Source organism: Rhinolophus hipposideros (genome assembly GCF_964194185.1).
Source record: "Rhinolophus hipposideros genome assembly, chromosome: 9".
Classification (NCBI taxonomy): Eukaryota; Metazoa; Chordata; class Mammalia; order Chiroptera; family Rhinolophidae; genus Rhinolophus; species Rhinolophus hipposideros.
Window position 1 is genome coordinate 5936372 of NC_138055.1, and position 11538 is coordinate 5947909.

General features: G+C 53.5%; 1 protein-coding gene across 4 annotated transcripts in view; it reads left to right on the forward strand.

The window, feature by feature from the left end:
- TCF20 (transcription factor 20) overlaps positions 1–7595 on the forward strand; it is a 160602-nt gene extending 153007 nt beyond the window's left edge. For all 4 annotated transcript variants that reach the window (XM_081060129.1, XM_081060126.1, XM_081060127.1 and 1 more), the window contains 3 exons: positions 17–66; positions 1158–1285; positions 6327–7595. In XM_081060129.1, coding sequence (XP_080916255.1) covers positions 17–66; positions 1158–1241 — 134 coding nt within the window. In that variant the 3' untranslated portion in view covers positions 1242–1285; positions 6327–7595. The remainder of the gene's footprint in view (positions 1–16; positions 67–1157; positions 1286–6326) is intronic.
- The last annotated feature ends 3943 nt before the right edge of the window (positions 7596–11538 follow it).

The following is an 11538-nucleotide window of genomic DNA, read 5'->3' on the forward strand; positions in this document are numbered from 1 at the left end:
CCCTTCCGTCTTGCAGATTGTTTGCTACACGAGGAGAACTTCTCGGTGAGGTGCCCCAAGCACAAGGTGAGTCAGAGGCCCAGAGAGCCTGTTCTCCCAGCAGGGTGGGGGGGGGGATGAAGGGGCTCCTCCCGAGAGGCCTGTGGACAGGACACTGGAGGACCGAGGCCAGCCCACCAGGCCTCGCTTGGGCTGTCAACAGCTCCTGGTCCTGGGAGGGCAGAGAAGCCTGGTGCTGGAGGGAGACCTGTGGCATGGGGCGGTTGTGTTGGAAACGGGTTTGTCTGCTTGTTAAGAGAAATTAGAAGATCAAACTCAGTCAGACTACAGATTTCCACTTAGTGTGATGGAACCCGGTTCACACATTGGCGTGAGGTAAGATTGGTTGTAGGCTTCGATACGTAAGCAAAGGCATTTTCCCAGACCAGGAGAAAGTAGAGTTGACTCCAGGGTTTGAGGAAACGCACAGTCTCTTCCAGGTTTTCCTTCAGCAGAAGCCACTCATGGTCCAAAGTTGGCAGTGGATGGGCTGCTACTGCTCGTTTCCCAGTTGGTTCAAGAGGTGGCCTCTTGGTCACCTCTTAGGAAAGGCTGGAAGATAAGGGGGCGAAGGGTTTATTTCTGAGACACATGTATGTGTGTGGAGAGGGGAGACACGGAGAAGGAGGCCTAGGAAAGGACTGGGATGGTGGCGCCAGCACCACCTGGAATCGCCTGCAGTGGCCTCACTCTCCTCTGGGTGAGGTCACACTGACACCTGGTGGTCACTGGCCGCTCACCGTCTTCAGTCTCCAACGAGGGCCAGAAAGTACTAGAAAGAGGTCATCCTGACAGCTCTGCCCTCAAAACACTTCTAAAAGATGTGCACTTAATACTTTTCTTTAACAATTATTTCCGGAGATGGGTCATAGGATCTTGTCATATTCTCTTTATTTTTACTTGATTTACGTGTTTCTGTTTTGAAAACTTCCCTTTTTGAATGGTCACATTTTGCCTCAGAAAACCCTGTCTAAGTATCTCCTGTTTGTCACTCAATACTGACTCTGCCTTTTCTTTCCTTTTCCATGTGCCGTTCCTCTCCTCACCTCTGCCCTCCCTGACCTCACGCTCATTCTTCTGCCCCTCCTGTCTTGTCTCCATGGCTTTGCCGGCATCAGCCTCCCATCCCATGCCCTCTCCCCCCCTTGCAGAACAAGACAGCGAAAGGCAGCCTCAGCACAGAGCAGTCGGAGCGGGGGTGAGGGGGGCAGTGTGCTCGTGGGAATGGAAAGTACAGCAAGCACAGGTGAGTCGGGGCGTCACCCCAGCTGGACGCCGAGTGGGTGTCATGGCCTCTGCCCTCCTGCTCGCCCCAGGCCTGGCTGCACCACCAGCTTTTAATCACGTGGACTACCGAGGTGAAGAAGACCTTTTGCCGTTTGTTGCTTTGCTCCCCAGACTATCTGTGGAAGGTGGCATGGGGCTTTAAAACTGTCCCATTGCCCCTTGGGATTCAAGGTGACTATTCTGAAATCAGGCTTTGAGTGTGGTCTCCCTGACGCTTCCAGGACGGACCCTCGGGGGTGGGGCGCTGCGGCCAGCAGCCCTTGCTCGTCCCCATCTCAGAATGGCTTATAGCCAGAGGCCTTTTTTTTTTTTTTTAATTTATGCCAGGTTTGTAAAGTTTATGGTGGGTTTCCTTTTGAAAAACAAAAAATTCCCCAAGTTTTGTTCGAAATCTTTCCGCCCCCCACAGTACTATGAAGGATTCTTTTTCGCAGAAGTACAAAGGGAAGGAAAATCTCCTCAAAGACGTAGTAGACTTGAGCATCTGATCTAATTTTACTCCCCCGAATCTCAAGAGATTGAGTTGTGCTTTTTGTGAATGCGTCTGTGGGCTTGTGGTCAGGGTTGGCGGCGTGTGTCTATGAAAGAAGCAGGATTACGGGACTTGTGGCTGTAGTAGTAGCTGGTCCACTGCTTCCTGCTGGCTTCCTCATCCTCCCTGGGCAGCGACTGAGGGATAAGGACAATCGATTGTAAAGAGAAGAAAAACAAAAACCGAAATGTAACCTGGGCACTTGCTTCTACAGGATGGAGTGGGGTCCAGTTGTCCCAGAATGTTCCTTAAGGGACTATTTCTCTTTAAAGGAAGGGCTTCTGTGTTGACTCCAGGCGCCTGAGACCCTTTGGGGGTCAGTATCCCATCCCTGACCAGTCTCTGGAATGTTCCCTCCCCCTTGTTACAAGCGGGATTCTGCCTTTCTCTGAAACACCTAACAGTAATTGGAGGAAAAAGTAGAATCCACCTCAGAATGTGGCAGCTTTCCTCCCCTGAGAGTCATTGTTTCTTAGGTGGGTTCTGGCGCCGCCTGTTGGGGTTACACCCTCTGCCCTGCTGTGTGATGAGTGTGACCGCCAAGGGCTTATCGTGCTTTCTCAGGGGCTATCAAGTAGGGACTTCGCAGTCGTGCTTTTCTCTCTTCCTCACACAGGCAGTGGGGTTGGGAATGGGGGAGCAGAGCAGGACGGGCTGTTGTGTCACAAGAAGCAAACGGCCAGGTGGACCCCTTAGACGCCGTGGGCAGCAGCCACTGGCTCTGCAGCACCGCCGGCCAGGACTCCGCAGCCCTTTCTCGCTGCGCAGCCCTCAAGGCGAGAGAGCAGCCTGGCTGGCTCTTCAGGACGGTTTCTGTTGGCCCTTTGCCTGTCCCTGAACTTGATGGCGTCACTGTGCCTGGGCAGGCTCTGCCGCCGTCCCATGGTTCCTCTGCCCAGCCCAGGCTTCGTTCTGTGGGGACCACGATGAATATTCTGGAAGGGTCCTGGAAGCCCTGGTGAGGAGAAAAGAACCATTCGTAGTTCATTGTTGTTTTTTGCCCTGGAATTGCCCTTTGTGTTTGAGAAGAAGAGGAATTCTGGGCCCTGGGCCTGGGGGGCAGGTCTCTTCTCGGGAATTTTGTTTTGTTCATCATTTCCTTCCACTCTACCTGCTCCTGGGCCGTGCCAGCTGACAGCCCTCGGCCCTTGGGTAGTAAGCTTCATTCATTCCTCAGAAGCTTGGTGTCCTGTTCCTGTTCACACACAAGAAACTGCAGCTCTCAGTGACTAAACGGCCTGACCCATTAGTATGGGCGGTTTCGAGTCTTGGGGGAAAAGGACAGACGTCCTGCATCCAGGCTCATCTGCCTAAACTGTTTGTCTCATAGGCTGTCCCCACAGGGCTGGCCCCTTGTCCTGGTTCCTCAGGTCAGCAGTCACATTCAGGGCAGTCTCTGTCCTTCAGGCCTCTGAATTCTGCAGAAACCCCAGTGAGCGGGGACCGAGACACAGCCCCCGCCCTAAAGGAGCGTGCATCTGGGGTCTCGCTGGGGGACAAAACGCCACCATCACTGGTATCCCAACCAGGCAGAGAAGGGACAGGGGGTGTACGCGTTCCCCACTTTCTCACACAGAGTGGTTATGGGAAGTGCGGGGCGACCCAGGGCAGGCCACTTAATGTCTGTGTGTCAGTTTCTTCTTCTGTAGCAAGAGGACTAACAGCCACCTTCTGAGGATTCAGCTAAGATGTCTGCAATGTGCCCAGCACAGCCTGGCGTGGGGTGAGGCTTCAGCTTGGTGCGCTGCTCTCACAGCCACTCGTCTGCCTTGCTCTCGCGTGCAGCGGGGGTGGGGAGGGTCAGAGCTGCAGATGGAACTGCACCTGCCCCATCTAGCAGGAAATCCCAGGCCTGGGGCTAAGGGCACGAGCTCCAATCCCCCCCCACCCTCTCCCCCAGCACGTGAGGTACCTGGCACTGGTCCCTTGCCAGGCCAGCAATGCCAGAAAGGAAAGGTCCTTGGGCACCCATCCAGGGCGCCACCTCCTGCCCATTTCTGAGGGTTTGTGACGGGCCTGTGGTTGCCTGCTGTGTCCTTGAGTTGACGTCACCTCGCCGGCTCCACATGGCTGGTGACAGCGCAGCCCTGTACCTGTCTCTGCTCTGGCCCTGTAGTTAACATGGAGGCCCCACTCCCCCTGCCAAGCCCCCGACCCAGTGGTTGGGAAGCAGGAACCTCCATCCGCTGCTGCCTTGTCCTGTGGCCAGCGGCTGCCACCTACACACACCAGCTTCCCTGCCCTGGCTGGGTCGCCCCAAACAGCTTCTGCGGTTGGAATGTCACACACAGACTGCCTGTGTATGAATCAGTATCATGTCCTAGAGTCCCCTTACCCCCAAGGCTGGCCCAGGAGAGCCCTGGCACTACACCCCCAAAGGAGAACTTCACTGTCCAGTTCTCTCCACCACCCCACCCCCACCCCAGACTTGTGCACCTCCCACAGCCACCTTCCCACGCACTGCTGGCTCAGACCCTGCCTCTCAATTGCCACACGACCTTTAGCAGACTTCCTCCAGTCCTGTCCCTTCTCCACTTCAGAGGTTCTCATCGTTTTAGAATTGAGCCCAGATCCTAACCGTGTCTCTGGAGGCCCATGGACGTCCCCAGCGAGGGTCCTTCAGCTCTCAGAGGCCAGGCACCATCCCTCCTGGCTTTTGCACTTGAGTTAGTTCCCTGGGGCCCAGTCAGGAGCTTTGCTGGATGTGAGCCCCAACCCTACCACCAATCTGCTGCGTGGCTTTGGGCTACGTGGCGTGTGTCACCTCTCAGCTCCACCAAGTATGGGGTCAGGCCTCTGTTGTTATCATGAAATAACATCTGTAAAGCTCCTGGCATAGTACCAGGCACATAGTAGGTGCTTCAAGAATGTTTTTCCTATTCTCCCCACCGAAGGAACAGTTTTTTAGAAGTAACACTGAGAAGTTAGGACCCCATTACATTCAGGGTATTCTGTATTTGGGCCAATCTCCTATCAGAGCCTGGGAAAAGGGCCTGTTGGCAAGGCTGGAAGGCAGAGGTGACACTGACAGAGCCTGCCAGTCAGGCAGACACGGGGTGCTGAGCACATGCCTTACGCTGAGGCTGGGCGCAGGGGTGGGCACCTGCCGTTGTGAGGAGCAGGTAGGTTGCAAGCCTGACTGCCGATCGGGGGACGGGGCATGTCCCCTTCACACCAGTGTCCCACTGCCCCAGGAAGATTTTGCCCCCCGGTCATTGCTTGAAGTCCCCCATTAACTCCACCCTTTTCATCACCTTTACAAAGGACCTTTGGTTCCTGGGGTGCCATCAGAGAGGGCTGATTCTCCCCTCTGCTGGCCGCCTCAGCCTCAGGAAAACCAGAGTGCAGCGTGGATGCCTGGACCACGAGAGCTGGCGTGACCTCCAGGGCCCAGAGCTCCTTCAGGACTAGGGAGGGCACGCTGTCACCATGGACATCCCAAGGATGGCAGGTGGCTCAGCTGCTGGCCCACGTTTCCAGGGCCTGGCAGCTAGACTCCCGGGTTTTACTCAGGGACAGTGTCCTGCTATCTCTGCGAAGTGTCTTTCTATTTACTTGTGTTTTCTGCCAAGCAGTTAGGAACTTCTTTTTGGCAAAGGCAGGCATATGTATGTGTATGTGCTTTTACATAGAACATTCCTAGCTCGTGCACAGAACAGCCTTAAATTTTGTATATTAGTAAGTTTTTTGGGAACTGAAAAGGGATGGGATGCCCAGCTTTTCCTGAGGTTGTTTTTGTTGTTGATGGTGGTGGAGGGCACCAAAGAGTGGGTGGGCTGCCGCAGCTCTTGGCTTCAGGTTTAACTTCTCTGGACTGAATTCTTCGGAAAGCGCTTTGTCTCTGAGACCTTTGTATGCGTAATGACCCAGGAGGCATTCAGTTCCTGCAAGGCCGCCTACCCCCTTCCTGTGGTCAGGACCTGCTTCCTGAGCCTGGAGCCTGGGCTGGAAGAGGAGAGGCCTGCACTCCCAGCAGAGCTCATGGGAGAGAGTTGTTAAGTGCAAGAACTGACTCAGCTGGAAACAGCTAGGAAGTGGTCATAGCTGGTTCTTCTGCCAGTCAGCTGGGTGCTCTGCCACCTCTGTGAGGACCGCTCCGTGCCACCAAGTGCTGAGCCCACCACATGCCCGCACGCGAAGGTCACCCTGAGAGCTGCCCCACCTGGAAGATCATGGTGTCCTCTCCTGGTCTCCGTTCCTTCCTTGTGCAGGGGAGGCGGACACTCCCGAGTGGAGGGCCACTCAGTCCAATCGCAGCACAGCTGCAGGTCACTGCTGCCCTCAGCCGTGTCCTGGGTCCAGAGCCACTCAGTGGCCCCACCACTGGTCTGGGATGTCTCCCATGCCTGTAGCCCATTGAGGGGTCTGCGGCCGCTGCACCCACCCTGCAGAGAGCCCCTTCCAATGCCACCACTGGCTGCAGGAGCAGTGGAGGTTCCCAACACTCAGTGTCTGTTCTGTCTTCCAGGTGAGACTGTGGAGATGAGAAGGTGGTGAACACTCGTGATGGAATGGAAATCGTCCTACTGTGCAGCCACACCCCACCCCGCCCCGCCCCGACGTGCCTGCCCATGCCAGCACTTCCTTCCTAAGTTCTTACATCACACTCAAACCGGTGACACCACAGGAAAGAGACCCAAGAAGTTGGAATGGCTGTTTCCATGGACACAATCTCCATAGTGACAATGTGGGGGGGAGGGGGGGGGTTGGGTGCTGGGAAAGGGTGGGGGGAATTAAAAGGGAGGGATAAAATATATATATATAAATCTATTTTTAGTCTGGAAAGACTTTGTTTAAATGAAAGGTGCGCTATCCCTTTTGACTCTATTTTAAAATTATCTAGTTAACGAACTCCAAATTTGTTCCAATAACAGTGAAATTTAAATGTGAAATTGAACTGAACAAACTCATCTCATAAAGGACGGGGGTGTGTGTGGCTTTGATTGGCAGCCTGTCTCTCACCAATTCAGAGAACTCTAGACCCAGGACTGAAAACAGACCAACCACACCAAAACCATCCTTTTGTCATTAATTTGTCTCAAAGTGGGAAGCTTTTGGGGGAAGGGAAGTGGGGACGGTCCATGTTTTCAAGAGTGGGAGAATGATGTTTAAACACAAAAATAAATTTTTTTCATTTCGAGAAACACTATTTATTTATTATTTTTAAAGTTTTTATCTTTTTGGGAGGGGTGAAACTGGCAGGTGCACCGAGATCACAGCTGTGTCCTGGGTCACTGTGGCCAGTGAGAGCTGAGTGCCCCACTGAGTGCACATGCAGGCAGGGTCAAGTGGCCTGCCTCCAGACACATTCCAGGCAGCTATGTCCTGACCCCCGGGATGGACAGGCCGGGAAATCTAAGCTTAGGAATTGACACGGGAGACCGTGGAGTGTGTCAGTGTGGGGTGAGCTGACCAGGAACACTCAATTAACCCTTTTTTCTTTTTTTGCTTTCGTTTTTATAAAGGAAAAGGGGGCCTGTCAGTTGAGCAGCCCCATGCTACATGATTCTTTATGTTGTATTGTTTTGTTTTGTTTTGTAAATTGTATAATTTTTAAATATCTGAGTTTTAAAAAAAGAAGAAAAACTACAAAAAAAAATCTTGTTAAGGCCTTAAGAAGGGGTTAGTGCATCTTTCAGGGGTTACTCTGCCGTGGGGATAAAATAGCTGTTTCACAAACAGTTTTATTTAAAAAAAAAAAAAAATGAAAAAAATAATAAACTTCATTTTAACCTTGTTTCTCTTTTTGTTTAACATAAAGCAAATGCGTCTTTTCCTCCTCCCATTCCAGCCTCCCCACCCCACCCCACCCCCACAGTTGGCAGAAACAAAACCAAAGGTGGCTCTTCCTTGCCACTTGACGGGGCGGGGCTCAGCTAGTGTTGGGGGATGGTCAGATTTACTTAGGTTGATACAAGAACATATTTCCAAACACCATTAATTTCAAAGGTTATTAAAAAATCATGCAATGTTAATGGACTTTTTAGAGAAATACTGGAAGGAATGTTGTGAAGTAGAGAAATAAGCAATCATAAATGAGTTCTTGTGTGCTCATCAGGTTGGGGCTGCAAAAATGGCAGATTAATTTCCTTTTAATAGCTACATCAGGCAGTGTGGCCCATTTTCATTTCGCTCCACCAGGATACCGGTGTGGGCGGATGTGCCGGGTGGGCCATGGGGCCTGCATAGCAATGACGGCTTTTGGAGCTTCCTCGCTTCCCATCTGGTCTTGGCCTGGCATTAACACAGGTCACATGAAATTGATAGGTTTCCAGTGCCAGGGGCTAAACCACAAAACCTGAAGAGTACGTATCTGGAGGAAATAATTTTCCTGACAGCAAACGATTCTTCGTCATTTTGCCCTTTATTCTTCTGTCCCCTTTAGACTTGCTGTTGATGCTGGAGCGAGGCACGTGTGATTGTCCTAGGTCTTTCCACAAACTGGCTTCCGAAATGAGTGTTAACTGGGGAGTGGTCATGTCCCACACGCCCCTCCTGACCCAGCTTACTGGCTTCTGCAGGAAGGGTCAGCTGCTCGGGTCCATCCCACCACTTTTGAGTTCTGTGCATTTATTTTTACAGACTTAAGTTTTAGAGCAGTGTTAGGTTCACAGCCGTATTGAAGAGAAGGTACAGAGAGTCCCCATAACCCCCTGGCCCCCCCCACACACACACAGCCACCCCCCCACTAGCAGCATCCCCCAGAACAGTGTACACTTGTTAGTCTGACACAGCATTGTCACCCGAATTCCATACTTTCCATTAGTGCTCACTTTGTGCTGTACATTCTGTGGGTTTGGACGAACGTATGACGTGTATCGTCATTATAGTGTCATACAGAAAAGTTTCACAGCCCTGAAGGACCTCTGAGCGCTGCCTGTTCACCCCTCCCTGTCCTCCAACCCCTGACAACCACTGACCTTTTTACTGTCTCCATGGTTTTGCCTTTTCCAGAATGCTGGATAGTGGAATCATACAGTACGTACCTTTCAGAGTGGCTTCCTTTGCATGGTGTTTCCCTGAAAATAAGACCCCGAAACTAAGCCCCCGTTAAGATATCAGCCAGACGGACGCATTTAGTACGTTATGACGATGTTCCAGAAGATAACAAGACTGTATTTGAATAGATTGTTATACATGAAAAAATAAGACATCTGAAAATGAGCCCTTATGCCGCAAAAATTAATATAAGACCCTGTCTTATTTTCAGGGAAACACAGTAATAGGCGTTCACGGTTCCTCCCTGTCTTTTCATGGCTGAGAACTCATTTCATTTCAGTGCTGAGTGATACTCCATTTCTGGATGTACCACTGTTTACCCACTCACCTACTGAACGACGTCCGGTTGGTTGCTTCCAAGTTTTGCCAATTCTGAATATGCCGCTGTAATCATCCGTGTGCAGGTTTTCGTGTGCACCTAAGTTTCAACTCCTTTGGCTCAGTACCAAGCAGCGGGATTCCTGGCTCACAGGGTCAGAGTGTTTTGTAAGGAACCGCCAACTCCCTCCCGAGGTGGCGGCCCCGCTTTGGATTCCCACCAGCAGCGCAGGAGAGTTCCTCTTGCTGCACCTCACCGCCTGCAGCTGATGTCAGAGTTCTGGATTTTGGCCATTTTAATTACGTGGATAGTGGCGATGTACCGTTTACAGTAATTTATAAATTCTGGCTTAACAAACCAAAATTGACCATCTTAACCAGTCAGTGTACAGCTCAGGAGAGCTACTGTCGTCACACTGTTGTGCAGCGGACCCCCACGACTTTTCACCCGGCGAAGCAGAAGCCCTGCACCCATAAACAGCCCGGAGGCGGGCGCAGCCCCGCCACCCCTCCCGCCCTGGGATCCTGGGGGGGCCTCCTGCGCCCCCCAGCGGCCGCCTGCAGAAGAGCGGAAGCCGCGCTCCGGGGACCTCCACTCGCGCTGGGCCAGTCGGCGCCCCGAGTCAGGGCAGGCCCCGGGCGCTAACACAAGCTGGGCACAGGTTCCGCACGTTCTGTCCCCGGGAAGTAGCGGGAACTGGGAGGTTTGTGCCGCGGGAGCTGCCATGCCACGGGGAGACGGGCAAGGCGAGCAAAATGCCTCCAACTTTGCCCGCGGACTGGCTGGGTGCGCCGCTCCCTACCTGCTTTCTAGAGCTCTCACCGAGGGATTTGCTCCTTATCGCGTTGGGGGCCCCACGGCCGGGCATCCCTGCCTGGGGGACACCGGGCCTGGCCCTTCCTGCTCCGCCATCTTGCTGACGTCACCCTGGACTCACTCCCAGGTCGCACAGGACCCCTGTGCAGGTGACCGACCGCCTGTGCCATGCGTGGTCGGCACGGAGGGGCGCGGGGGAGGGTTCTGACGTCTCTTTCCCCAGCAGCTTCACCTGAGCAGAAGCCAGGGAAGAACGGACAGGGTGTGTTTCTAAAATAACAAATCCCAGTGACCTGCTGGCCGGTATAGTTTATGCCCAAATGGTGCAGAACAGGAGCTCAGAGCGATTTGAGATGGGCCCCTCATGCTGCTCTGTGACTTTGACGTCCTGTGGTGACCCCTGAGACTCCTCCGAGCCTTGGGGACCACAAAGCCACCTGCCTTAGAGAGCTGTGGGGAGGACAGCCTAGTGAACAACTGCCTGGCACGCGAATGCCGGATCAACAGAAGGTGCAGTTGTGCAATGAAGGCAGAGGCCACAGGCCTCGTGACTGCAGGTTTTCCGCGTGGCTGCCAGTCCTGTAAGCGGCGCCTGAATGACAAGCATGTCTGTCACTGCCCTGCATATCTCCCTTAGGGTGACTGCTTGAGGAGGGCATGACATCCAAAACAAAGGGTAGGTAACGGCAATTCATTGAGGGAACTGTGTGACACACACTCAGACCATCCTGCCCACCTGGCTGACACCACCTGGCTCTAGGACAGTCTGTCCCCCTGGGACAGGAACATTCACCTCAGGCCAGAAGACAGACCCGCAGGCTACATACGAGACTTCCACAGGTGTCTGTGGTCTTTCCCTCCTGGTCTGTGAAGAGGCCTCAAAACTGTCTCCCTGCCTCCTGGAGGCCAAGGGACCTCAGTTCCCCACAATCGAGTCCTCAGCCAGGCTTGTAGCCCCCGTCTCAAGCTGCCTCCCTCCCACTGCCAGTGCCCCCTGCCCAGGACTTTGCAGTGGTGCTTTGGACCCACTGTGAGGTCACCTTGGCCAGTAGTGAGTGCCAGGCCAGACAAAGTCCTCCATGAAGTCATCCCACAAATACCTGCGCCAGCCGGGGGTGAATGTCCTCTCAAAGCAGTCCCCACACCGCTGGCCTGGCATGTTGGCTCTCTGACTTCGCACTCCTCCTGGTTCACGAGCACCTGGGAGCGGGGTTCACCCTCAACCTCCCACCTTGCTGTGAGTGCCCAGCCCAGAACCCATCGCCTGAGATGTCCAGCATGGGCCGAACAAATCCATGCCCTGGCCATGCAAGATGAGGCAGAGCACAGCTGGGCCCCAGCAAGCTACACCCTCTGGGCCTGGGTGTGGGTCTGGCAGAAGAGTGGGATGAGCGAATTCGGGAAGGGGAGAGAGCATTCACTCACCAAACAAGATTTGCAGACATTGAAAGCCAATACCCAGAGGATGTCTTCTTCCTGTTGGGGAATGAAGGAGACAACTGGACAAATATGGGGTCCTGCTTCAACTGGCAGAGAGCACCTCCAA